The sequence below is a fragment of the Anopheles marshallii genome, chromosome 2 (genome assembly GCF_943734725.1).
Source record: "Anopheles marshallii chromosome 2, idAnoMarsDA_429_01, whole genome shotgun sequence".
Taxonomy (NCBI): domain Eukaryota; kingdom Metazoa; phylum Arthropoda; class Insecta; order Diptera; family Culicidae; genus Anopheles; species Anopheles marshallii.
The window spans coordinates 46,482,210-46,510,002 of NC_071326.1; the positions used below are offsets into that span (position 1 = coordinate 46,482,210).

The window sequence follows — 27,793 nt, forward strand, 5'->3', positions numbered from 1 at the left end:
ATAAAACAACACACAGCTGCAATAAGAAAAGCAGTAATAGTCTTTTAGTTTAGCACACTTCAGCAGACTTTGCGGATGCAATTTTGTGCAGCAGCAACGAACGAGGCCATCAATTTACCATTAGCATAGCACACAACGCAACCACTGCGAACGCATGAGTTGCTTTTGTGACGCATGGCTCGTTAATCATTAAAGAGCAATATCGATAATTTCAATGCAGTCGGCAATACTTTACTGCACTTCTGTTGATCCTTTGCCAAAGATGTATCCCATCGAACTTTAGCATACAATGAATTAAATTTTCCAACCAAAAGCGCGGTAAAGTCGGTTCGTAATGTTTGTATGTTGCTTCGACTATCGTAACGGGTGGGCGATAGTGCCGTACGCAATAGGACGCAATTTCTCTACTGATTGAGATGCAATATGGCTACGCATGGCTTAATTAGAATAACCCACAAAACTTGTAACCTTGCCCTGGAGGCATTAATTGTATCATTGTAGTTGTAACTGTAAGCAAATGATGGTATGTAGTGGTATTGGCTTGCGGAATGTAGCATAGGGAGGTGATTGAAACGTATCAGCAAAAGTGAACCCCAACCCTAACTGTTTGGTGTCGATTCTTTGTTTAACGACCGCATGGATATGCCTAGTTGAAGAGTCACATATTGAATAAAGCAGTTTATATTGATTAAGCGCTTACATATTAGGTGCATTGGTTGATGTTTTGTGTTTAGCTACTTGTTCTAGGATGCAGCATATAATATGTTAAGGGAAGGTGCATGCGAAAAGAATGAGCCGTAAAACAAGCAAGCCATGTCAGATAACACACACACATGGGAGGATGTGATCAGTGGATCACGACAGCTGGTGAAATAATCTTACCAACCATAGACCAACTAAATACAACCAGTGACATCTGCTGTAGGGTGAAGGTGGAGGACGCAAGTTTGCCCAACCCCCGTCAACAGAAATACAATTTCTGACCAATGTAATACCTGGCCATGCAATTTCTTTAAAGCGCACTACGCACAACGGACCAATCAAAATCAAATAGATACCAGATACAAACGAACGTAACACATAGAGCCTGCCACGTTTCATACCCGCCTAATTGACCAAGCTAGTCATTAGCAAGGCTAGACTAACGTTCAATCGCGGTACGCAAAAGCTATCCTATCATAGAAGTTCTATGCAAAATGAGCTCAAACCAAAAACTGTGCAACATCAACACAACGCCATTGCAATGGCGGTAAATGTTATGAAATTCACATCGTAATTACGTTTCGTCTGATTGTACAACGCAACATAACGCAGTCGAGTACTACGGGTATTACCAAATACAAAAGTGTACGCATTTCACAGCTAAACCTTACGGCATTGAAACTGAGAGACGGTGCCAGCTATCGAATAGGTACGACGATTCAATTTATTCCTATATAATTGGATGTTAGCTATGAAATAGACATCGAAGTGTAGGAAGCTTATGAACGTCTCCGAGCGATGGGAAATAGTATTGAGTTTTAGATGGTCACGGTTATGGTTTTTTTGGATTTATTATTGAAATTAGCAATCAGAGGTGATATTTTGAATTTGAAGCTTGCACCCCGGCAGTTGATTAATTTATACAATTCTTCCAACAGACGATTACTTCTATACAATTCCTCTGTTTGATGCAGCATAGATATTAGATGTAAACATTTTATAATACATAAAAGATACAGCATTAATGTAAGCATAATCAGCTGTTGTAATTGTTACCCCTCCATACACATCCTCCAGAAGAAACAAACAATTCAGATAAATATTGAAGCTTAATTTAGCTACATTTATACAAGCTATAGATTAATTTGTACTGCGTTTCTGAGCTGTATAACTTCCTCGCTTTCTGCTTTAGCTGAGTTCATTATAATCGTTATACAGCACAAAACCACGTTTCACGAATTAAATCTGTGATATTTTGCATTCTTTAACTATATAAAAATATACCTTCAAAATAAAATATACCTATGTAAAAATATCATTTGCAGATTGGTAACAATCTCTACAAATTCTACAGCTGTCCAGAACGTTTGGAAACTATAACAAGAGAAGTTTGATACGAGTGCAAAGACGATATGTAACAACAGTTTATCAACAATATATTTAAGTTTACCCAAAACCCTACGTTCCACCTGCATTTGAAGTAAGCTATATTTTATAATTATCAGTTTGAAATCATTGTAATCGCGTGTCCGTTCAAGTTACTGCGTTGCAATAGACACTAAAGCTAGATAAGGATAATTCGCATGAACAGAAGGTTGCAAATTCAAACACTTTCTTTGCCCGATACCTGCTCATTCTAAATTACTTGTTCGTTCTATTCTATTGAATGGAATAAATTCCTAAGATTTAACACTATTACCACCGCACACAGCATATTATGCATTCCAGGTTTGCGTACCACAATTTTATTGTAATATAAATAAACGATAACAAACACAGATTTGTTTCCTTCTATGATCCACCAGCAGAATCCTTATTACAGAAGAAAGTCCGGGTTAAACAAAACGACCCGGAAACCAAAAAACGATTGTGTGGCTTACTTTTAGCATCCGAAACATAGAATTAGACTTTTTCATTCGCCACAGCCACTAGGGTGTGTTATCCAGATGGAAGACGAGGGTTAGAATTGATCGACACAAATGGTGGTCAGTTTACGGTGCTAATCGTTCGTACACCCATCCTTCTTCTCCCTGATGAAGCAATGTACCGTCAATGGCTTCATGCGCACCGAGCTGTTTACGGAAGCGGATGCGATCGTGCAGACGGTTGGTTTGTCCTTGCCAAAATTCAATCGCTTTTGGGCGTACAAGATAGCCACCCCAGTTTGGCAGTGGTACTACACCGTCCGGTCCGAGTTCTTCTTTGATGGCTTTTTCTTTTCGGTCTAGAAACTCTCTGCTCGGTATCGGTTTGCTTTGTGGGCTTGCCACGGCGCCGATTTGGCTCGCGCGTGGACGCTGATGGAAATATGTTTCCGAAGCCTCGCGTGATATGCGCTCGGCCTTGCCTTCGATTCGGACGGAGCGCCTTAACGGTAGCCAATAGAACGCCAGCGCCACGCACGGATTTTCTGCCAGCTCATCCGCTTTACGGCTCTCGTAGTTGGTAAAGAATGTAAATCCATCTTCGGTTACGTCTTTTAATAGTACAAACCTAGCCGATGGTACAGCATCTCTACATTTTGGTGGAATGATGTCACTATCAGTACCAGATTGTAACCGCAACCGGCGAGATAAGTGAATGCGACTCAATTAAACGATTTACTTACTTTGTTGCTGTTGCCAAGCACATAGCGTTTGGTTCGATGATCTCTGGAGTCTCACAAGCATCTTGCAACCACTTGCGAAATAGGCTTATCGGTTCCTTCCGCTCAATGCTGGACTCTAGAAAGATCTCCTTCTCCGATTTGTACTTGATTCTGAGTGCTGTTATGGAAGAAACAAGATAGAGTTTTAATGAACGGATATGGTTATAATAAAGTTACTTACATGCAAGATCTACGAACGACATTCTTCTTAAAAACAATAATCTCATAGGGAGATGAGAAACAAGAATAAATAGCTGGCGGTTACAGTTTATTTGCTATCACAACCTTTTTTTTATTACGAATGACGTTTGTTTATTTGGACGCGTGACAGCACGCCAGCTGATGGCTGGTTGACGCAAACAACCCAAATAACAAATTTGAAAATGTCGTTAAAACCGCTCATTAATAATATTGCGGAAATTGGAACTAGCAACAGTTAAGGCCTACAGCGACTTTATGTTTTTGAATTAAATGAATTTGAATTTCTTACTTTTACGTATCAGGTGCCACAACCACTTCGCGGTCTTTACCGAAGGTAAATTGATTATGCTTGTTATTCGATCGATTTTAAAGATTGCGGGATATCAAATGACCTTATTATTAATTCTGGACTGAGAATAATTATGAAGAATGCAGCTAACTCTTATTACTGCAAGTATATCTGCAGTACTGCAAAGAGCCTAGTGCATTGCCAGTAAAAGTACATTCCACATGGTTAATTGTGCCACAGTCTCATTGTTAGCAGGCTTGATTTATAACTGTCTACAGGATGCTACGTGTGAACTGGCTTCGCTACTAAGGTACAAAAGGAAGAATTTCTTAAAACGTTACAGGAATAGCAGCAAATACAATTGGATAGCAAGACTGGTGAGTCAAGTGGAAGCATGTACGTATTATGGTCCTATAAAATGAAATAGTTCAATAGAAAAACGACGAGGTTACTTTCCATCTGGCGCAATTACTATTCGGTTAGCGTTTTATTTCGGGAGTATTTGTGTAGAATCAATCGGGATTTGTGTAGATTTTTTTCGGGATTCACTCATCTCCATTGTGCACGTTTCCACAATACACCGATGCGCAGACCTGTTTTGGAGCCCAATCTGCGAGGTAGGCCAGTAGATCACAGCAACTCTTCAGGACGGTTGAGTTGTACATGATCTCGAAATCTCGTAGCACCCGAAACACTGAAGATTGAAAATGTCGAAACGCGAAAACGGTGTTCAAACGCCGAAACCCCAGCGTCGATGTAAGTATGTATCGATTTATGAGCCATCAGCTGAACGATCAATAACGGTTTCTTGTTTAGTTGCACCGTTGGTTGTTAATTACATTAAAATCGTAAAATGACATTTTATATGTACAAAATACATAAAGTACGTCGATCATAAAAAATCAATTAATTATACAAACCCATTTACTTGAATTTATATATTTCCACAGCAAGCAATAGCAACAAAGGTTCCTGGAATGTGAATATTTATCTACTTCTATGCTTATCTACTTGTTCACTGTCTAAGGACGATAATTACCTTTAATTTCTTCGAATAAATAAAAAGTTTTTCTCTTCAGTTCGTTGTGTTCGTTCGTTGTTCGCAGAAGTCGTTGTGTGTGCGTTATTTTTAATTGCACTTTCATTAAACTGGAAATATTGGCTGGTGCTGGTGGATTTCGTAAACCGTAAACAGAATAGAAGTGAAAATGGAGTCCAGATGAAGAAATAAAATCCATTTGATATGATTAGCCACCACCAGTAGCTTTTTAATTACTACACCTTATTAACCGTGCCAAGCTGCCGTTCGTGGACGTGAACGCAACGGTTGAATTTAACTCTCCACTCGTCTATTGCTATTTTCTCATTTAGATTATTCCAGCCGACGGCACTCGTTCCATCGCTATTTGGTGGAATCTGACCGACGGTAGGAAGGCAAGTCAGTGGTTCGAACGCCCACTGCCCAGAATTCTCATCTCAGCGTCACACCGCAGGCACCGTCACCGGTTGAATCAGTGTGGATTCAGATTCGTTCACGACACACACGCCACTACAGGCACGGTGTATCGGTTCAATTGTGCCGCGTATTTGTGAAGATTTGTCAATCCGATTTCTTGGTTAACGATTGCCGCCATCTCGATTCGGCCGGTGCCGTGATACAATGTCGAAAAAGTTGACCAAATTTCAAATCATTCTCGACCGTGGCGCGTTGCTGTATCTTCCCGGACAGGTGTTGTCCGGGCGGGTGCTGCTGGAAACGCAGGCCGACACGGCCGTGCTCGGGCTGCACTTCCACGTCCTGGGCGAGTGTACCGTGCATGTGCCCAAGGGACGCCGGGACAAATCGTACGATAAGGAAAATTACATTGATTTCCGCATGAAGCTGCTGGATGACTTCGACAACAAGCCTATCCTGCTCTCACCCGGCATACACTGCTTTCCGTTCAAGCTGGGACTACCCGTATCGCTGCCGTCCACCTTTCTTGGCCGGCACGGTTGGGTGCAGTATTACTGCAAGACGAGCCTGCAGGAAACGTCTGGAATAACGCACAAGAATCAGCAGGTGTTTATCGTGCTGAATCCCATCGATTTGAACCTGGAAGTGCCGATCATGAGCGTAAGTTGTGTGTACCATGCATTATTCCTCCGCAAAGCGGTGTTCCTTATTGCGAAGTCTTATTCCACAGCGACCGCTCGAGGCAAACGTCGATCATCGCGTAGGCGTCGGTTACATCGGTGGCGTGGTGCGCTGCAACGTGGGACTGGACAAACGGGCGTACGTGCCGGGCGAGAGCATTCTGCTCACTGGCGAGGTTCACAACCGCACGAATGTGACCGTGAAGCTGCTCAAGTATGCGCTCATCGAGGTAAGCGCGTTCGACCCACGCGGGGACAGGTTTTTGTTGTTGTGTACGAACCAGCGAAGCGTCATCGTGCGCGTAAGATGCACGCTCTACGTATGGTCAAAAAACTGCCAAACAGTGGACGTCACATTTTACGAATGGTTTCCACGACACTGGAACTCGTTTTATTTCGTGTAGGGCGAAGAATAGTACAACCTGGTAGATTACCATTAAATAAGTGTGTAGTTAAATAAGCCATTCGACATAATATTAGTTAGTGTTCATTCTTGTGTGTGGTCATTTCTTGTTCCAAGCAATGTAATTAACATTAAAAAATCCGCCTTAAACTTCAATATCAAAGCATTAAATCACCACATTTTTGCATAAACGTTTTGAAGATCTCTCACATTATTAGAAGAGTGCAAAATCCAATCCGGACCGTTCCTCCGTAGCAAGCCGCTGACGTACCAACTAAATGGTAACATTAAGTCTAACATGCCAGTTATGACTGAGGAATCCTTACCAGGTTGTCATAAATTATAAGTTTATACCACCGCTCTGAAAGTAATACTGTAGTTGGTTAACTTGTAATAGTAGCAAAAGCACGGCTAGACGATCGTTGCGTACAATGATATGATCGTGGTTCATGCCATCCCGTGCCAGAAATTCTGTCTTGAAAATATGATTGTGTAAAACAAATCACTAAGAATTGTACATGTTGGGCCGCCCTATGAACAGTTATGGTATTCAGTATTCAGGTCAAAAATTAAACTGATGATTGCTATTAAAATTCTTAAATTTAAAAACCTCAGACCAAACTGCTTTTAAAACAGCTTAAAAATTAGAATTGTACACCATAGTTACATATGCTTGCGAATTGAGTGTAGAAATTGAAGCTGTGAGCCAAACAGTTGGCAATTTGGTTTACAGTATGTAGCCATGTGAACAGGAGACATACTGGAGGTGGTTGAAAATGGAAATTAGGCAAGAATGATAGACGCACAAGCAATATTTTAATGTTCTGTGCTGCACATTTCTCAGTGCTGATCGAATTTCTAATAAGCAAGCTCAAAGTCAGCTTCAGTGTTAGACCGTTTCTGGGGTTCCATCTTCGCACAAAACACTTTCCAATTGGGCGGCTGGAGCAACGAATGCTTAGTAAAGTTGCCTTTTTTCTCTCTCATTTTTTTTAAATTCCTTCCACCAACTCGCCATCAGACGGTGAAATACTTTGTGCATGGAAAGCTCGTGCACCAGGAGCGACGTGAGCTGGATGCGGTTGTGCGTGATAAGATAAAGTCCGGCGGTAGAGACGTGTTGCAGAATGGACATCTGACGGTACCACCGTTACCACCCACCAACCTGCTCGGATGTCATCTGATCAAGGTGCAGTACAGTGTTTGTGTGAGTATCTGATGAGTCGTTGCATTACTATCCGGGTGTGGGTTGAAGCATCGTCCCTGTTAGCGTCCCATGGGAATTGGGACATATGTTTCACTAACCGGCGTGGGTGGTTTTGCCTTTATCTGCGTACCTCAGATTGCACTGCGTGCACTTTATTTGCGTGAAGCAAACATCCTGTAACTATGGTTTTACGCACATCAAAGCGAATGTTTCAAGAGCAACCCACACCGCTGGTGGTAGAGTTGCAATGGTGCGCACACGGTGCACAATAATAATGCACGGTTCGATTCCAATTTATCATTAATCCAGGTGCTGATTGAGCCGAACCTGATGGAGCGCCAGGAAGCCATCCGAATTCCGATCACGCTCGGTACGTACCCGTTTCGGCGCGACGATGAAAATCTCCAGGAGTGGGTTGAAAACTACGTGCAGTATCCCGCAGCGCTGCCCGTCTCACGCGGCACACCGTTTGAAGTGTTGCACTAGGCAATGATGCCCCGTTCGCAGGATATGAGACTGTCACTCGAGATTAACACTGCTGATCGATGTGCGAGATACGCTCCCGGTGCATCAATGGCTCGGCGACATGAGCGAAGAAACGCGACAGTTTTGAACAGGGTGTTTTACGTTACTAATATATTTAAATAAAAAAAAAACAAATGTTTTAAAATGAAAAATAATTATGAATTGCATAAAACCCCTGTAGTTTTGAACGGAGTAGCTGGAGACATTGCTCTGTCAGGTTGATGGCTGCACTTGACGTAGGGTTATGAAGTTCAGAAATTATAATAGAACTTCTGCATTCTATGTCTTCTTAGAAAAAAAGCGATGAATATGATTACTACTACGATGTGAAACGATTTAAGATGCGAGTTACGAAGATAACGACGAGTTTTTTTTTGTGTTCGTGAACGAACTTCCCAGTATGCCGTGTGTAACCAAGCGCCCTGTCAGTGGCAGACTTTCCAGGCTTCCTTGACTTTTAACGATGTCCTCCACTCAACAGCCAGTTCCAGCAAATACTGCTAGCAAAAGTTGCAAAACAAAACCAAACTACATACACATTTGGCAAGGAGGTAGCAACAGTCCGATAGTATTCGCGTAAAGAAAAACAAAACAAAACAATCTGCCTGTAAACCACCGTTGGGTGCTGGTTTCGGTTACACGCCCGTTTGGCCCCACGGGAACAATGCACTTTGCACGCTAATTAAACTCACTGGCTGAAGCACTTCCATTTCGGTATCATTACCCAAGTGATGCCAAGCGATGCGATCGTGAACGTACGAACGCGAGTACGAAACACCACGCGCCTCCATTCGGTCCCGGGAAACGGTTCACTCGGTTCGGCGCTTCATTCGTGCGGGGTTCGTTCGTTTGTGCGGGAAGCTTTCTTGCCGAAGCTTCGCACCATCCTGACACCGTCCGGTCAGTTGTGTTCGTGGCGCTGAGCATGATTGTCCTTGCGGGGACAGTGCGCTTGCTGGTCCCCGTTTCTTCCGTAACGGTTTCTTTCAGTGGTGTGTTTTGTTATTTAACAGTTCATTTGATGCGTACCGTGTGATGAGCATTGTGCCCTTTGAATGCGATTGCTTTGTTGGTTGGAATTATTCACTAGCGAAAAGTGCATGTAAATCAATGGAAATGACCGTTTTGTTGTATGGTTTAACAATGTGTGGAGGCGAACGAAGCCATGGCTGGTGTATAAAGATGTGTGCTTTTGTGCGCTTGTGTGTTTGAATATGTGTGTGTGTGTTTGTGGATTAGGCATGAACTGATAACAGAAGGATACAAACGACCGCATGTGATCCGTTTCGTCCGTACGGTGACTGACGGGCAGCAACAGTGCAGCTCGACAGCGATAGCAACATAGTTTTCTCCAATTTTCCGCACCTGAGCGCATCCGAGCTAATGAGCTCAGTCTCGGTGTAACGAAGCAAATGGAGAATTCTATCCAGTGGAAAGGCTAACATGTGAATGCATTTTCCGGGACCGAGCGTTACTACCGAGCGGGCTGGCATCGTGCCATTTGCTGGTGTCCCAGACCCAGGCGCTAGTGAAGGCCGGTGCCACGGGTGCATCAACGAATGCATCACCGTTGCAGATGATCGCACATCGGGACGGCACAACAGGCACAAAGGTTCGCATCGCACACAAAGGGGGTTGTGTCATGTGCTCACCAACACAGACGAGTGCGCGCACTCTCACTTTTGTCCCAATTGCAGCGCGGATGCATTCCCGTTTCGAATACACATTCGGACGTACACGGTGAATCCAGCTCTCCCGGAACAGTTCCCGGGAATACTTGCCAGCCACTAGTGCAACTTGGTGAGAGCGAGAAATAGCAACGGGTAACAGCAACAAAATCATCACTACGTGTACGCTTGTGTGTATGTGTGTGTGTGTGTGTGTGGGTACATGAATTATTGCATATGTGTGGGAGAGTCTGTGTGTGTGTGCGTGTGTGTGCGTGCGTGTGTGAAAGAGAGAGTGCAGAGGGATACTAAATGGCATCGCGTTGCATTTTAACGTTTGTTCGCTAATGTCGTGTACGGTTATTAAAATTGTTTCATTGAAGCGCGTATAAGTACGGCAAACACTTCATACAGTGCATACCGACCTCGGAAGTGGTAAAATGGTTTCGCCCAACTTGTCTCCTATAAACCCGCGTCATTACGGACCGTGGCGGGAAAACTGGATTTAATAAAGGATGTGTGTACAATTTACAGCGTAGCAAAAAAAGAAACACTCCCGCTCCAGCATTTCAGTGTGTGCTTGCGGTAAGTAATTTCATCCGTACGAGAGATGCACCGTGATAGGGATCGTTAGTAACGTTTCGGATTTTGCTATGTGTGTGGGAAGCTGTTTGTAGCGTCCGTTCGCTGAAGCACCTCGGGCCACTAGTTTACATTTACTTTAATGTATTTAGGATTGTAACAAACAAAAAACAAAACGAAGGAAAACACAGAGGGCCAGCTCATCACAATCCGGTCCGGAAAGTTGAATTACGCATCCTTCGTACCTGCTAATGGATGCGTAAATAACCCATTCATCCCCGTAATGGGGTTCAACGTCCGAAACAGCTGACGGGCAATCCGTGACAATCGGACCCGAAGCGAAAATAAACCGCTTTCACTCAAATAAAGCACCGCTTCAATGGAGTACGTTTTTTGGTCCGGGTCCTTCTTCACCCGGTTGCCATGCAAAGCGCACGGCGACGATCCATTTCGAGCGTGCGGAAATTCGTTGCCCGACGAATAATGATGCATTTTCCACGGGGGAGCATCAGCTTGCTAATGCGAAGGTTTGCCGGGTGGTCGTGGTCACATCGCACGGGAAACAAACATGCGGCGGGTGACATTACTGCCCGGAGTGTGGTACTGCCCATAAACGGCTATCCAATAATCTACAGACGACCCTTTTTCCGGTCCCATCCAGCAGGTGCTGTATTTCATGCGAGCTTTCATGTGGCGTTTCGGTGATGAAGGGTGCCTGCGGAAAAAGGGAGAATGAAACATCAAATTAATCGCTAATAGCGCTCGGAGATTGTTTGTGGTTTACGGAACGGGACGCGCCACGGGTAATGGTGTCAGTTTGGAAGCCCCCCCCCCCCCCCAACAGATAGGGGAGAGTGTACACAACTGTCGGAAGATGATCAAAAGCATCGTGAAGGTGCAGGTGAAACTGATCGGTTAGGCTGGCACGGCGGGTAGGATTTATCAGTTGACATTAGCACGAAGTGCTGTGTGATGATGTGATTCGAAATTCTTACTGCCGTGCGGTGGTTTCGATGCTTCCACGCTGCTGTTTCCGCGTTTGCACGGCAACGAGCGCGGACCATCGATTTTCCATCACGAAAAGTTTAATGATGCATGCAGGGTGAAAATGGAATCTAGAAACAACACTAGCTGTCAGTAGATGGTGTTACCGATTTCAGGTTTTGGGGTAGTTCGTCCAGAAATAGTTCATCGCACGTGTCTGGTCGACCACCGCATAGCTCAATAAAAGCTCAGGCAAGATTTTCTGGAAGCGTTTATAACTTACAGCGTACATTGTAATGCTTTAATAATCAAGCTAAATAAAACTTTGTATGAAAGAGAAGTAATGTTAAATTTAATTTACAATTTTATTCTAATTTTTTTGGTAACAAGCGTTAAGACTATCATACTCTTAATCCTTATCGGCACAACAACCTGAAGAAGTTCTCCATTGTTGGCTTTCTTCGATTTTATCTACCCGCAGCTGGAAGTGTTCGGGGGATAGGTCCGGATGGGATTTTGTACCAGTGCTGTTGTGTGAAAACTGGCACCGCTACCAATACACGGGACTCCAAAGGCCAACTTACTATTAAGAGCTGAACCCTTCTGTTAAGATGTCAGGACTCCTTTTAGCTAGTTCATCTTTGAGGTTGTCTTACATGCTTCTTTACTTCTAGCCGCCCTGTTAGGCAAAGTGTAGCACCGTTAGGCGTACACCTCATTAATTTCCGTGATGCAAAAACTTGCAAAAAGAGAGGAACTAACAAACTGTTATTATTCTAACTTTCCAAGACCTTATGGGTAGGATTAACAGTGTAGCCTGGTATCATTGCATCACAATGATAGCAATGTTATCTGTTGCAATGTCAAAATAAGATTCTGAAATGTCTCACTGCCAAATGTCTTAAGCCAGAATTGGCTACTATATTCATTTTGAGCCATAATACCCATTTTTGCCATAATACCCTAGCTTTAATTAAAACAATATAAGAATATCTTGTATTAACTAACCTTCTTCAGAATGTTTTAGAACTCCACACGCCAATCCAAAGCAAAGAAGTATCCTCTTTGTGTCCACCCTCTAACCGGTGGACGGTATTTATAATAGCTTCTCACTTCTATCGAAGAGAAGCTTCATTCCGGCCACCAGTGAGCATGAAGTGCAGCAGAATATGAAAGGAAAGATTGAAGGCAAATGATCTCATAGTTCCCCCCCGGTATGGCCGATGCTAAGATGGTTATTGTTATGTAAAATATGGACATTCTTATGTGCATCAACCGTTTCTGATGCAAAAGGGTCAGCTGAAATTGGTGACAAAAAATTTCTCATCATGTCATGATGGATGAGCAGACTTTGCTTTAAATGGTAATAATGGACTGTGCCTTGTCCTTTACGTTCTCGGCCTAGAAATTTTGCATTGCCGGCTTTCACACTTTATGTCCAGCGGATCTTTGGTGGAGAATGACAATTCGTGCTTCTTACAGCTAGGCAGTTGGGGCAAGCTTCAGGTATTATTGGTACTTGAGGTCTTTTAGCTGCTCGAAGCCGCCCACGGTTGCATAGTTTGCGTAGAGGATGATCCGCCCCTGCTTTTAGACTGATCTCGCCTGGTTCTTGATGCCATGAATACACTGGTGCAGATGAACTGTTCAGAGATAAGCACTCCACAGATGAGCACCAACCCTCGCAATAATGTTCAGATTGAGCCATTAGATCTTGTATGACCGAACTCCAAATGGAAGATCTGAACTATTTTTTAGGCGAAGCCGAAAGAGCAGTCAATATCCATGACCAAGAAAAGACCAAACTAAACGCCAACTAGTACGTTTTAAGCGGTCCTTGCTCAAACTAAGGTTGAAAGACCCATTTTTGTAGAAAACTTATCAAACATAGAATTCTAATAAAGTTTATTGGTGGTTAATTAACTTTACCTTTAACTTTAAATATCATCACCATTTGAAATCAATCCTTTTTTATGCATACGTTACAGGCCTCATACCTGCTCTCAAAGATCATAAAACTTGTGATCGTGATCTTCATCAGATCAATAGACGATGTGCTTTAATGGATTTTTGTATGAAACTTTTTTCCTTTTCTTTATCGGCACAACTACCTCAAGAGGTCTAGGGACTGTCATCCAATTCTGATAAAAAGCCAATTTGGAACGAGAAAGTCTACAACTCAATTAAATACATGCTGGTCCTACGTTGCCATATATTGCCTTAAACATTCATCGTTGTGTTTAATTCATTCAGCAAAAAAGGGTGCTTGTTAAAGTCCTCCAGTTGATGGAAAATTGTTTTTAAGAACATAAAAGCCAGTTAGTAGCAACTATGGTACTTAGCGTCACACATTCTGTTGGCAACCACCTGTCATGCTACAATCTTTCTTGCAAACTTGTGCAATAGATTGGAAATTAAATGGTGCATTCGGGCGGGTTAAGTAAATGTGTTCAATACATTGTTCCTCTCATCGTGCGTTTTGCATTCTTCCGACCGCAAAATGTATCGACGAAGTAGTACATTAAAGGTAAAAAGCAAAAAAATTAATATAAATAAATTTAAAGTAAAAGCAAATAAATTAAATATTTTACACTCGATGACTCGAACGCTTCTATAACATATGTTATTCGCTTGGAATGTCCATGCACTTTCTAGGTAGGAATTACACTATTTAAAGGATTCGATGACGCCTGTCTTCACACGACAGGATTGGTCCAGAATCCTATCTATACCAATCTTCTGTACGCAGGATTCAATATCCAGCTACGGCTAAATAGAGGCTAGACTAGACCGCTTGAGGTTGTTGTGCCGACAAAGAAGAAGGAGAGGAGAGGTTGCAAAAAAGTTTCAGGCTCACTCATTTATTTTGATATAAAAGTTTTTGAAGATGGTTTGCATTTTTCAAATGTGGTTTTACACACGTTAGAAAGATCCACTGGTGCTACAATATCTTGGCGATCCAGTAGCATTTAATTTGAACGTTAAAGCTATTAAATTTATCCTAATTGGTAACTTTTGCCGTGTTTTGTTGCGAATAGATGAGCGCTTCAAACTAAATCGAATAACAACAAAATCTCGTTTCTGCTTCCCTTTTCATTAGGATTCCATAGACCGAACGGGCAACAATTGTGTCGTGTGCTGAAGCTAGAAGTGCCTGTACCTCGAACGGGTTTCACTATTATCACCAGCATACGGAAGGACGCAGGCTTGGTGGGATTGCTGCAGCTGCTGGGATACGCTTTACGTTTGTTCTACTGTCAAAGAACATGGGACGCCCGTACTACGATGATCCGGTGGAAATGTGGCTATGGTCGGCTACGAAACCCATACACGTCGTTCGACTATCGACTGTTACTTTTCCGGATTGGTTTCCTGGTACGGTAACGCTGGCTAGTGCGACCGTTGGCACGGGTGGTCATAGTTCGGCCGGCAGTTTAAGTCGTTCGGTTGGTTACACTGGCTACGTTAGCTACATGAAACGCTTTAATTTCACTGCAAACCTCGAGTCTACCGACGACCGGTCCGGGACGAACGTGAACGCCGATATCGGGGATCAGATTGCTGCCGACGATGATGATGGCTCACTGGCATTGCACAACTACTGGGCCCTGCTAGCAATTATACTCGTGTTCGGTACGGCCGCCGGGAACATTCTCGTCTGCCTCGCCATCGTCTGGGAGCGTCGGTTACAGAACGTCACAAACTATTTTCTGATGTCACTGGCGATTACGGATCTGATGGTTGCTCTGTCTGTGATGCCGCTAGGAATACTAACGCTGGTCAAAGGTAAGCTTGTTTGAGTGTTTCATTTATCTGTGCTGTGATTTTCATTGTGTACCCAACCACTATGTACTAAAAAGATAGCCACACCGTGGTGACAATGATTCTTTCAATCACCGGTTCAATGCAATAGCTTTACAACATACACGACGGTTTCTAGCACATCAGCCTGGATGTTGAAGATGAACATCGTACGGCGAGACAGATCATCGACAGGCACCCATTTGTGCAAGATCGGCACAATCGCTTTCATCTTTCCTACTTTACTTACTCTACCACAACAAACAGAGTGAAATAGATTCAATATAACAAAGGTGATTCTATGGAAACGGACTAGAGTTTGTCACAAACGATGTGTTGTGGAACCATCAATTTTGCAAATGATAATGCGATTGCGGTTGGGCTATGCTTGTTGCTACGCAAAATGGTGTTTAACAGTACGCTTACAACGACTACCACTATATGCTAGTTGCTTTCCCTCTTTTTACCAATATGGCCAACTGGTACATATGTTGCCTTGGATTGGTTTGGCTTTGTTGCTTAATTCTCCATTAATTCAGCTCAAACATCGTCCGGTGTTGTATTCCTTTAAACATCAAACACTTTGAGATGATTTGTATATTTTCGTGACAGTAGTCGAATTATTGATCACTTCTTCTTTCTTCTTTATCGGCACAACAATCTCAAGAGGTCCAAGGCTTGCCATTTCTGGCTTTTTGTGACTTTATTTACTGGATAATCAGTACTGTGTACGGAGGATTGGTCCGGATGGGATTTTGGTCCAGTCCGTTCGTGTGAAGACCATCATGCCACCGGGTCACCCATTATAGATCACATACGATGATATTATCGCGAAAAATTTCCAAAGGTTAAGATGTACATTTGAAAGCTACTAGATGGACTGTACTGTACTATACATAAATGTCCTGTACGTTGCCCTATGTCATACATTAATTGGTCAGCAGTTCTAAGGAAGAATTTTTGGTTCTCTCATGGTGACTACGAAGAAAAGTGCCTACAGACCAGATTTCCCCCAAACGGTGATGGTTTTAGGATGTGTATCCTGGGAAAGCAATGTGATGCCTCCGCATTTTCCGTGGTCTGCGGTTGACTTGCGTCTAAGATTTGGCGATTTACCACACCTCTGGAAAAACAAAAAAAAAAGTTGTTGGAGAATTGTTTTGACTTTAGTCCATATGTCCATTAGTCCATATGTTTGGACTCACCGAACTCTTCGGACCGTATTCCGATGGTTTATTTTGTATGTGGCGCAGTTGAAAAGGCTACTCATAGAACTTACAGCAACACCAATTAACATCATTACTGTTGTCGTTGCTGACCTTTGACCAAAGATTGAAGAAATTTTTGACGACCTCGTAGGTGCGGTCACCTACCGGTACGTCACACTTGCCATCATCAGTTTGTTTTTGTTTGCCTCTAGGGTTGCTAAATTATTTGATGGTCATGGTAGTAAATAGTAATAGATATCAGGTCTCATGCACTTGCTGCAGAATGAACTCCAAGTGTTGCTGCAATAATGATTGAAATATTACACGCAAGACAGACAATGATAAAAGGTAGAGTGAACGATATTGAAAATGATTTTGAACAGCTTGCCCTAATTGGGGATACAAATTTTGTCGATTGAACTGCAAGCTAAAGTCCATTGCCGAGCACGTTCTCGTCGAACCATCACGACGTGTTCCAATTAGGCTAATTGCTTGCTGCAGTTTGTTTGCAACATTTGCAACGAAGCTACCTTTTACCGGAAATTCCAGGAACGATTGTGTTGATGGACGAAAAACGAGTATTTTCCCTAGAATTTTAGAAAAAAAAACAAAGTACTCAACACTATATGAACCGCACCAGTGGCTACTGGGTACATTCGAACGAACTTTTGACATTTTTATGTACGTCTACTACTTTTTTTTTTATTGCCAAACATGGTAACTCCGTTCGTAATGTAATTTGTCACGATGGGAAATTGTCTTCTTCGGTAAAGGCAAAAGCAGCAACACACTCGCCGGTAGGGGATGTGCGACCCTTAGTTAATTGCATTCATATACAATTTCTTCCTCGCTCGTTTTGGGAGAACAGCATTAATGGAACCTTTTTCTGTGGGAAAGTGCTTTCATTGGTTTAGGTGTGATACTACGATCAAAACACAACTTTACAACTCTCCCACCCAGCCGCCCCGTTGCTGTGCCCAAACGAAACAGCACCATTTCTTCTGAGGTGGGCCTTATTAGTGGGTGACCTTTATGGGCAATGACTTGGGTATATTTCCATGTGTCTGTGTTAGCGCGAAATGTTTGTTTCCACTCTTCCGGTGAACGTGTTTTCATAGGACGCCATGCGTCCGTGATGGCTTAGCCTTGTCTGACCTTCGTACAAAGGTGCCCCCCGTGTGGGATCACGTGATGCAAAAAAGCACTTGCGGAACTCGGGTTTGTTGTGTTGGCTTTCGGTAATACCACCATCCAGGCACAACAGTCCGACGATGACGGAGTGTGATTTGAAGCTCGCCGCTGTAACATACTGCTGTCGTCTGTTCAATGAGTTCCTCTTTTTTGTGTGCAGCGGTTAAGCTCAAAACATTTTGCCTGGATAAATGGAGAAAACAACTGCCCTGGTGAACAACCAGAAATGGGATGATCAGGCTATTGAACGCATCAACAAAATTAAATCGAGCCACCTAAACGGGCGGCAAGTAGTACAAAAAAAGGGAAGACCCAGCCAGTTTATTTTGTACGACGCACGTTCAGCAACAAAAGTTTATTCATTCCTACCATTCCCTTTCAGTTATTGATCGATGTTGGGGTGCAATCTCATGCTAGCTCCATGCCGCTATGAAGCTAACAATATTAAGCTAATGAAATACTATACTACAATTGCCATCGTTCGACCGTTTCCTTGGCGCAAAACTTTTTTCTCGTGCAAACTTTTTAACGCATTAATGGAGCAATCTTTTTTTTTCGAAGATCGGGCGTATTTTTTGTTAGTTTCTCCAAATGCGTGTGCTCAGAATGTTAAGCTGGCGCATATACAAATTAAATTCATTCGTCGAAACGGACAAGGGAAGGGTTCAAAACATTCCTATGAAACAGAACTATGCGTTGGAAATGTTCGTAATGATGATGATAAGTCCCACTAGTGGCGGATCTAACACGCCGGCGAAGTAGGCGGTAGTCTAGGGCCCTCCGATGAAAGCTGTGACATAGGAAAGGGTTTGTGAATTGTGATAGTAAAAGGCAAAGCTATTTAATAAAAAAGATGTTTTGACTCTTCCCGTATGTTAGCGGGTGCTCCAACGTTTGACACAAGGCGGTTAGCATAATAAAAAAGGCCATAAGCAAACCCCCCGCTCAACTGTTTCAAAAAAGGGCCCAAACTAACACTCCGCTCAGGGCTTCCAAGCGGATTGATCCGCCATCGAGTCTCACCATATACTCCAACTGGTGTGATCGTTATAGTCTTATAGATGTGATAGAATTAAATCGGTTAGATGATGTTACATAATCTCTTACCTAAAATAAAAGAAGATGATTCAAGATATTAAATTTAGCATGGTGTATGTAAATCTGCGGTAAAAAGATTTCTCCTTCTGCAATAAAAATAGATACCAAATAGAGCAGTCAAGCTATAAAGCTGTTGCAATGCGTTTTTTCAAATGATGCGACTCTCAAGACAAGCTTTTTGTATTGCTGAATTTTACATATATACAGCATATTGAAAGTAAAACATCTAACTTTCGCGCAAGATGTGTCTAACGTCTCTCAATGTAATAATATAGATGCTTTCGGCCGCTTACGGGTTGTTTGGTTTTGGAACAATTTCAACAATATTAACAAGCAAATGCCATCGGAGCTTTTGTGATAGACCCACAGGTTGGTTGTCGTTTTTTTTTGCACAAACAAAGTAAGAAGGCAAAACATCCCACCTGTTTATTGACGATGAGCCTGCTCCACCGTTGCGCGTTGGCTGCCATCGCAGGAAGGAAACGACCTGTAGCAGGACATCCCAACAGACAGAGGTGTTAAACAATTGTCAGTATGTTGTTTAAAATCTTTTCACACTTGGTAGAAGCGTGGGCACAATAGAGCCATAAGAAGGATGGGACACTGCTCGTTCGTTCGACGTGAGATGATCTCGTTCGGGGTACCGTCGCCCGCCGCCAATGTTGTTGTTTCGGCTCTGTAAATCCGCCGGGGATGGAGAAAGCATTACGAATAATATTATGTAAATTCGAATCATGAAATATTTATACACCGGTTCCACACGGACGCCTCGCCACCTGCCAATGTTTTCCAAGCCCAGCGGTACGTGGTCGTTTTTCTTTGTCCACATGCGCCGGCAATCCACCGCCAGTCAATAGGCGAGAGAACGAAGTCAAATACCCTGGGCTTGGGTGGCCGGCTTGCCACTTCGCAGAACCAACCGAGTCCGCAATCACACAGTCGTGCAGTCGAATGCCTTCGACAACCGCGGCACCGCAGGATAACAACCGTAAAACATTGGATAAGAAACGAAAATAAAAAAAAAAACATACACCCATACCAACACACACACACACACACACACACACACACACACACACACACACACACACACACACACACACACAGCCACACATTTCCGGTCCGGATAGGATCCTGTCAAAAGCCTGACTGACAGAAGCAGGCAAATCTTGCATCGCAGCCGCTGGTAAGCGTTGTTTATCAACGACGTGGCCTTCCGACGATTTCGATGTATGATCCTGTCTTTGAAGGTGGACGAAGTGCCACAGGATTGCCGGGTGTCGAACATGGTGTTATTCTTCCGTTTTTACCACCTTCCTGCCTTTGGAAAATATTTCTTGGGGCCACCATCTCGAAGCCGCGCGTAAAGCACATCGGTGAATGGGAGCATGGATGAAAAATGGTTTTACTCGGTACGGTTGTACCCACTGCCATCGGAAGCTCATGTCCGGAAGTTAACCGATAGAAGAAGGAAAAAAGCTTCTGGGGCCTCTGCCACGAATAGACGCACGTTTTCTTACACATCAACATTTTCACGCTTTGTTCACTGGTTTAGGAAAGGAAAGGGCTGTGGTAAATAGACGCTTTGGAGTACACTTCCGTTTTGGAGCGTTTCTGCAATAGTTTACCCAACGGGTGTGCTGGAAACGGCTGAAATCATTAACGCAAACAATTGTTTTCGTTTGCCACCGTCTAATTAATGATGTTTACCAATGCGTCCGTACATAGCGGTACAGACCGTTTGTCTGGCTGGACGGACTAACAAAACCACCACAAAAAAAAACCATCCCAGGAAAAGTTATCCAACGTTAGCTACAACAGCTTCATTAGCTAAGCGTGGACTGAGTACTGTTTGTGAGAACTCGTATGTCAATCGAGCATTTGATCTTTTCATAGAATTTAGCTGAAATGCCACACTTCAATCCCGCTTTCGTTCGGATCGCCAGGGAGGCCGGGAGAATAATCAGCAATAATTGAGCCAATGTATATTACTGTGTGCATGATACTAATGACAAATAAATAGCCAATAATACTCTACGCATCGTATGGCTCAGCCTAAACGTTATAGTGGTGATGCAATAGATACTGTTAATAATGTATTATTTATGATTAATGGTTTCATAAGCGATTGAAAATTTATACATCCCAGCGAGATGATTATCGATCCGATCAGATCAAGTATTGTGTTTATCAAAAGAAGTAAGAACAAACAGGAACAAAGAACAAAAGGGGAAATAAATAACCGACCAATGCAGAGCGCTGTTAAGTGAACATGACCAGGGAAAAAGTTTTCGTGAGCGGGAAAAACAAAACTTTTACTCATGAACCAGCAGAAGTGGGAGAAAAATGAGTGAGGATACGAGTGGAAACTTCTTCGATCGTCGCTCATGTTGACGAATATCGGTAGAACTATTTATCAAACAAGATTAATCAACATTCTTTCGAGCATTATAATCATCGTTAATACGTATTGTGTTCATCATTTTCTCATATTTATTCACTCTTTGTGATAAATTTCCTTTGGATGAAGCCAGGGCTAAGTATCTTTGTTGGTTGTAATGTTGGTTTATAGTAAACAACAGATTAATTGGGGATTTGTTGATGGGAACGTGCAGAATTTTTCTCAATAATTTAAATCACGTTTTAACAAACCATTTCAGTGAGAAAACCCGTAATCAATATGGATTTTGCACTCGGGCGTAATGAGTGACGAGATTTTTCCATTTTTTCCCTCATTTGTCCAACTTCCACAGTTGAGGTATTGCTATTTTATTAAATTTTCTGAAACTCTAACGAGACTGAAGCCCGATGGAATCCTCTAGTTGTGATCACTTTAAGGCAACAAACACACTTAGTTTGTTGTATGGCTGCAAATATTTTCAAATTTCAAATTTTCAAAGGATTTTCTATCCATTAATAAACTCAAACAAATGCATCGTGTGCTATTATTTCAATAAAAAAAACGTGTTCTGTGAGTGCGAGGAAACGAGAAGAGCTAAAATAATGTGGGTAGAAATTTTCTGACGTGTTGCTTGTTCCAAGATGACTTAAATGTGTTACATTGGAGTTTTTTTTCTTCAATGTTTGTTAAAAATATCTAATGCTAAGAAAAGCTAAGGAAAAATCATCCAGAAGCCAGTAAAATTAATCAAACTCGATTGATTGATAAGTGGTAGTACCTGTACGATTGCCGAAGCAATAAAAGTGATCCACGGTCGGTAATATCACATATGCAGCAAGAGTTGTTCAAATAGTCGTTTGTAGCAATCCATCTTACTCGAGTTGTTCATTGTTTTGTACCGATGGCTTCAAGCGAACTCCAAGAATTTAACAATGCGTTAAAACAAAAATGAATGTATATTTGCGAAGGTGACATAATAACGGTTCAATTAAAATTAATTATGTATGCGGCATGTAGAAAAGACTTTTTTCACACCAAACAAAGTAACATGAAATTCAATTTGTGCAAAAGGTGCGATTAATCAATTATCCATCCAGTCTCCTGTGCTGTAAAGTGTGCACCCATTATCCTTATTTTACCATCCTCTCGACATCTGCTAGCGGGTGTTACTCAACTTAATTAATTATTTGCTAATGAAATCAAACGTTCCACGATCAAAGCACCGTTTTGTGAGGAACTTTCACGATCGATGAACCACAGTGATTGAACCAGAGATATGCACAGGTTTACAAGGAACACTGTGCGGCGTGATGTATAACTATGACATTGAACAATTAAATGGATTGGTATCTAGCAATACCTATTGATAAAACAGCTTTCAGCCATATAGCCATCTAGATAGATAGATACAGCTGTCGAGAGTTTAAAAATGCACCATGCAGAATATGGGGAGCAAATATGGAAGGAAATTACAATATTAATTTTTCCGTACTTGTGTAAACAGCGTTGTCCTCTTCCTTTCTTTCTAGGGCACTTTCCGCTCGATTCCGAGTACTGTCTGGTGTGGATATGTTTGGATGTTTTATTTTGCACCGCTAGCATAATGCATCTGTGCACCATATCAGTCGACCGGTACCTTTCGCTACGCTATCCCATGAAATTCGGGCGAAACAAAACGCGGCGCCGGGTCGTGTTGAAAATAAGCTTTGTGTGGTTGCTTTCCATTGCGATGAGTCTCCCGTTAAGTCTAATGTATTCTAAGGTAAGTGCAACCGTGCAATCGCCCCCAGTATGCAGTTGAAACATTGCAGAGGAACATAATTTTCACGTAAAATGGGTGTATTTTATTTTTCTTTCAGAACCATGCATCGGTGCTAGTGAATGGAACGTGCCAAATACCGGACCCGGTGTACAAACTGGTCGGATCCATCGTATGCTTTTATATACCGCTCTGTGTCATGTTGATAACCTACACGCTAACCGTACGTCTGCTGGCACAACAAAGCGAGAATTTGGGCGGGGTCGGTAGTGGTGGCGGTTGGTCCAGCGGGTGGTTGGGCCAGGCGCCGGCATTTGATCGGCGGAATACATGGAAACGAATCATTAAGCTCAGCCTACCCACCGCTCAGAACCCTCACGCACATTCCGCTGCCTCGACCGACACGGAACTATCCACGCTGGATAATCATGATCTTTGGTTGTTAGAGTCGAGGTAAGGCTTTTCTACAGGACAGTTTTCAACTTCACTGCACCAAGATGCAAAGTGCTCTTTGGTAGATTGTAAGTTCAGTACAAAAGCGGAAATAATTACAATGTTAACAGCAACACTTAAATCATAAACTTCATCGAATGATTACATGAATGATTTTACTGTACATACCGTCCCAAATACCATATTAGCTACATAACACACTAGCTCTAGTTGCATTCACGCACATACGAAATGAAATTATTTGCTCGGTACTTGCCACGGAGCTTTACATCAGCAATAATTTTCGTTTCAGTATTCCAGAACCCAGCTCTATTACGATGACTGCGATGCAGCGGTTTGGAGAAGAGATGCTGAAACTTTCTCAAGGGTTAGAATCCGTGGCGCAACACAGCGATCGACACCTGGGTTCAAGTGGTACTTCACGATCACCCGAAGGTAGCCGTGAAAGTGAATCGTTTCGGTAAGTGTAACTGAAAGCATTCAAGAACATACTGTAAAAGATATAATTCCATGCAGTGTCGGGTCTAATGTTGGACCCAAACGTAGAGGGCTCCGAAAATAGCTGTGTTTAAAAGGAAAAGCGTATGAATTATGTCAGAAATGGGACGGACAAGCGCCTTCTTTAACCTTTTTTTTTGTATGATAGAGAGGGCCTCGAAGTATACAAGGGGCTTTCTATCGCGTATCTCAACATCAATACTGTTATCGGTGTTAATATTGCACTCCAGGAAAGGCGATATTTTTGACTACTTCAAATGTGCCCAAAGGTCACCCATTTGAACGTAACCCATGCGTAAGTCATGATTTGCTCGCGGGAACGCTGGCGATGTTACCAACAGTTTGGTTTTTGCTTCGTTAATCTCCGTCTCAAGGCTTTCTGTCGCCTGCTCAATGCTTTGGTTAGCGTCAGTTACGTAGGAGAGTCGTAAGCCAATGATGTCTACGTCACTGTTGAATGATTGGATTGTCTGATAGAAGATGGCCTAAAAATTTGTTTAAATGGGAATCATTTTATTAATCAACTAGGAATCATGTCACTAGGCGACAACGTAATAAATGTTCCAATTCCACATTCCATTGTGGTTAGACTATTGTTTCTAGTGTTTTATTTAACAAAACAAGTTCTTCAATTAGTACAAAAAGATGGAATGAAAGAGATATTCCACCTACAACACTTTGTTTAAGAATAAGCTAAAATAAATTGAGGTTCAGTTAGCAAAAAGTTGAAAAGGCAATTGGAACAACAACCAAATTCTGATTGATGGAAACATATTGTTACATGCTACAACTTCAAAAGCGAGTTGAAAGTTACTTTTCGACGCCGTACTGCGTTAGTGTAGAAAACGAAGTTAAGTGATGTAATCGCTCTTGAATTGGAAACTTAAGGCAACGGTGAAGTGTTTGAAGAAATTTGTAAAACACTCAAAATCAGAGCCAAAAAGGATACGCTTTTGGTTTTTTTTTTTCAGAACAACTTTGGACACAAATCAAAGATGGATGAAGGTGGACTTAAGCAATCGAATTGGGAGAAAAGAATATCACACATCGTAAAACATGTATTTTTCCAGCGTGGAATCCAACCCACGTTCAGCGATGAAAAAAGAGTTTGGCAAACGACTAGCTAGGGCTTATGTATACGATACCCTTGATGGATTGATAAATCCGAGTAAAGTGTAGTGGTAGCAGGATGACTACAAGCAATACATACATGGTCGTCTGATATTTGGCAAGAGCGCGATGCTTGATTCGACGATGACGAGCAGGAGTTCCGTTTCATGTATCCTGGAATTTTTCGTGTTTTTCTTCCTCCGCCGTACCGGTTGTGCTTTCTTTTATGCCAGCGTTTATAGCGAATGGCGATGCCACGCGACCGACAAAAGCTTATCGCTCGCACACAAACACAAATCGCCCATTCCCGGTGTCCTTTTTCCCCGAACGTTGACTGATGGCATAAGATTAATGCTGAGTTGAGGAATTTTCAGCAATCTTTTACGTATGTCATCACTTCGTCCCTCACGAGAATGGAGCAGGACTGGATGGCTTCGCGACGTGTAGGCCATACGACAGCAGCTGTAGCAGCACTGATTGACCATTGTAGTGGAAAGGGTATAAAATAAACGTCTACTCTATGGCGCTGTTTCGAAGCCGATAGTTCAGTTCTGATAGTGTTTAGCTTTTCCTAGCAGTAGAACGTTCGGCAGTCTTTGCTCGCGTTTCGTATCGGTTGCCCGGAAGGTCAATGGTGCCAGTACTATTTGAAGCTGTTTCACTCAACTGGTATCATGTTACATCGGAATTATTCTTCGAAATTCCCGGTTTCGTGCGAAGAAGTTAATAATTCCGGGAAATGTTCTTGATGTAACGATCGGATTGCTCCTGTTCAGTTTGAGCAGCGCAAAACATGTGACACCAAGATCGTTTGGCGCTGGTGCTATTTATCGTTCCGCATGAGGCGATGATAAATTCATTACATCATCCTTAACATGATAAATTTGCCTTTCCGCCGCGGAATGCCACATCGGGATTCGTAAAGCCTATTCGTCATCGTCTTTACGTCTTTCCGGCTCCGGATAGGCTGTTAGGTGATGAAGTGTATTACATTACAGTTATCGTATCGCGATAAATTCAATTCGTCGACGTCGGTAACATGTTGCTGTAGTCGTAGGGGTTTCATATTTTATGTTGCTGCTGCGCCTTCATGTTCACTGAATGGTGTGGAAGATAAGACGCTGCCGGGGGCTGATGTAATCATGTTTTGAAAAGAATAATATTTTTCACATCTACTATTTTTTTTTCGCTTCATTGAAGACACTGCCGATCGTTGGACGGGTGTGTTTTCTGGTCCTAATGTTCTTTTTATTAATTTCATTGGAGAGTAGATGTATTAATGCTCATGATAATTTCATTTCCCATCCAGTCTACACGGATGGGGCCCGGTTTGGAGAGGAAATTAATCGGCCTAGAAATGATTTGTATTTACTCAATCATTAGACATCCTGGGTTTATCATTTTATTTGTTAAAAAGTCCTCCATATGAAAATTTATTTTATTGATATTTATATGCGATATTACTAGCTTGTACTGCGGTTCGATAAAGTTTCGAATGAATTTTTTATTCTAAAAATGTTTGCATACGGGTTTATCCACAGTAAAAAACCGAGCACGAAAACAACAGCAGGAACGGTGACGATGGCCACTATACGATCACCAGTGCCGGTAAAAAAACGACGCAGTTCCACGTCCACTTGGATCAATCGAAGAAATTCCGGAACACCACCGCCAGTTCGCTTAGTTCGCAAGCGTTTCAAAAGTTTGCCTCATGCCATCCCTCCATCGGAATCGGACGAAATAGAGGTGGATGAACAGTTCATGCAGGACGTTCTGCTCGAACTACGCGAAAGGGAGGACAAGGCGACCGTCGATGATTCGCGCAAAAAGATCTCACGGCTGGTGGAGAAAGGTGTACCTTGCGCTGCAGTTAACAATCGTCATCCGGATGCTGAGAATAGTTGCATCGAAGGTGATGGATCTGGTGCTAGTTCCCATCCGCTATCGCAAAACCATGCGGGACAAAGCCTAAAGCTGCCACCACCGTGCAAGTGTCCGTTTTTCGGTGAAGGTGCGTCCAGTCGGCAGCAGTACCTGCGACCGGCAGAAATTAAGATCGTGAAGACGAGTTCCGACTTCAGCTCAATAACGGGTACCGGTGATAGTCTCGTGTACAGCACGATCTCCATTTCGTCCAGCTCCAACGTGACCTCACAGCCAACGCGGTCCATTTCGAGCAGCCTTTCGACACTTCCTGCCTCGGCACTGGCGTCCCCGAGCCGGAAATGCAGTGCAGCGAAGGGTATTTCCGTGGTGACCTGGGATCAGCGGCGCCATCAACGGCGCGGCTCTAGTTTCGGTGGGGCGAGAACTTCGCTACTGCTTACACCAACGAAGGCGAGCCCATCCAGCGTGTCCTTGCGGCGATCGATCAACCTTCGCCATTCCACGCTCGAGGGAGGTTCCTGCAGTGGAGCCGGTAGTGGCGAAACTATGTTCCGTGGTGCACCCAAAAAAAACAGCTCCTCACCGTGTCTGATGCAGCACCAGACGGGTAGCGGTGGCACTGCGGTAGCGATGATGGCGGTCGCAGCGGCCACCTCGACAGTGCCGACCATGGCCACGACAACGATGACTGTCAGGTCGCACCATTCGCGTAACTCGAGCATGATCTCGCGCAATTCTTCACGGCACGGGCGCATCATACGGCTGGAGCAGAAAGCCACCAAGGTTCTCGGCGTGGTGTTTTTCACCTTCGTTATCCTGTGGGCGCCCTTTTTCGTGCTCAATCTGCTGCCGAGCGTTTGCAAGCACTGTGAGGATAACATCGACCAGTGGGTGTTCGAGTTTGTGACCTGGCTCGGGTACGCCAGCAGTCTGGTCAATCCAATTTTCTACACCATTTTCAACAAAGCGTTCCGCGACGCGTTCCGCAAGGTGTTGCTCTGCCGGTACGGACTGAAGGCACGCCATTGGCAACCGAACAGCTAG

The 27,793-nt window shown here is 43.1% G+C and overlaps 3 protein-coding genes across 3 annotated transcripts; 2 read left to right on the top strand and 1 right to left on the bottom strand.

Moving 5' to 3' along the window:
- Nucleotides 1-2,693: 2,693 nt before the first annotated feature.
- LOC128719494 (pyridoxine/pyridoxamine 5'-phosphate oxidase-like) lies at nucleotides 2,694-3,576 on the bottom strand. Its single transcript, XM_053813119.1, has 3 exons — nucleotides 3,531-3,576; nucleotides 3,311-3,467; nucleotides 2,694-3,216 (listed from the first exon to the last, which is right to left on the bottom strand). Exons 1-3 carry the CDS (start codon nucleotides 3,574-3,576, stop codon nucleotides 2,694-2,696), a joined length of 726 nt encoding a protein of 241 aa, XP_053669094.1.
- A 1,923-nt stretch (nucleotides 3,577-5,499) lies between these two features.
- Nucleotides 5,500-8,071, top strand: LOC128719322 (arrestin domain-containing protein 2-like). Its single transcript, XM_053812947.1, has 4 exons — nucleotides 5,500-5,955; nucleotides 6,026-6,205; nucleotides 7,400-7,585; nucleotides 7,895-8,071. Exons 1-4 carry the CDS (start codon nucleotides 5,500-5,502, stop codon nucleotides 8,069-8,071), a joined length of 999 nt encoding a protein of 332 aa, XP_053668922.1.
- A 6,538-nt stretch (nucleotides 8,072-14,609) lies between these two features.
- LOC128710491 (muscarinic acetylcholine receptor DM1) lies at nucleotides 14,610-27,793 on the top strand. Its single transcript, XM_053805545.1, has 5 exons — nucleotides 14,610-15,129; nucleotides 22,572-22,804; nucleotides 22,902-23,254; nucleotides 23,547-23,714; nucleotides 26,404-27,793. Exons 1-5 carry the CDS (start codon nucleotides 14,610-14,612, stop codon nucleotides 27,791-27,793), a joined length of 2,664 nt encoding a protein of 887 aa, XP_053661520.1.

Bases quoted from the DNA above. Each gene is read 5' to 3' on its own strand.
- LOC128719494 (XM_053813119.1), bottom strand. From the start codon at position 3,576: ATGAGATTATTGTTTTTAAGAAGAATGTCGTTCGTAGATCTTGCAT. The intron at 3,468-3,530 runs GTAAGTAACTTT...CTTCCATAACAG, and splicing joins GTCGTTCGTAGATCTTGCAT to CACTCAGAATCAAGTACAAA. The intron at 3,217-3,310 runs GTAAGTAAATCG...ACCAAAATGTAG, and splicing joins TGCTTGGCAACAGCAACAAA to AGATGCTGTACCATCGGCTA.
- LOC128719322 (XM_053812947.1), top strand. From the start codon at position 5,500: ATGTCGAAAAAGTTGACCAAATTTCAAATCATTCTCGACCGTGGCGCG. The intron at 6,206-7,399 runs GTAAGCGCGTTC...ACTCGCCATCAG, and splicing joins TCAAGTATGCGCTCATCGAG to ACGGTGAAATACTTTGTGCA. The intron at 7,586-7,894 runs GTGAGTATCTGA...TCATTAATCCAG, and splicing joins AGGTGCAGTACAGTGTTTGT to GTGCTGATTGAGCCGAACCT.
- LOC128710491 (XM_053805545.1), top strand. From the start codon at position 14,610: ATGGGACGCCCGTACTACGATGATCCGGTGGAAATGTGGCTATGGTCG. The intron at 15,130-22,571 runs GTAAGCTTGTTT...CTTTCTTTCTAG, and splicing joins AATACTAACGCTGGTCAAAG to GGCACTTTCCGCTCGATTCC. The intron at 23,255-23,546 runs GTAAGGCTTTTC...TTTTCGTTTCAG, and splicing joins CTTTGGTTGTTAGAGTCGAG to TATTCCAGAACCCAGCTCTA.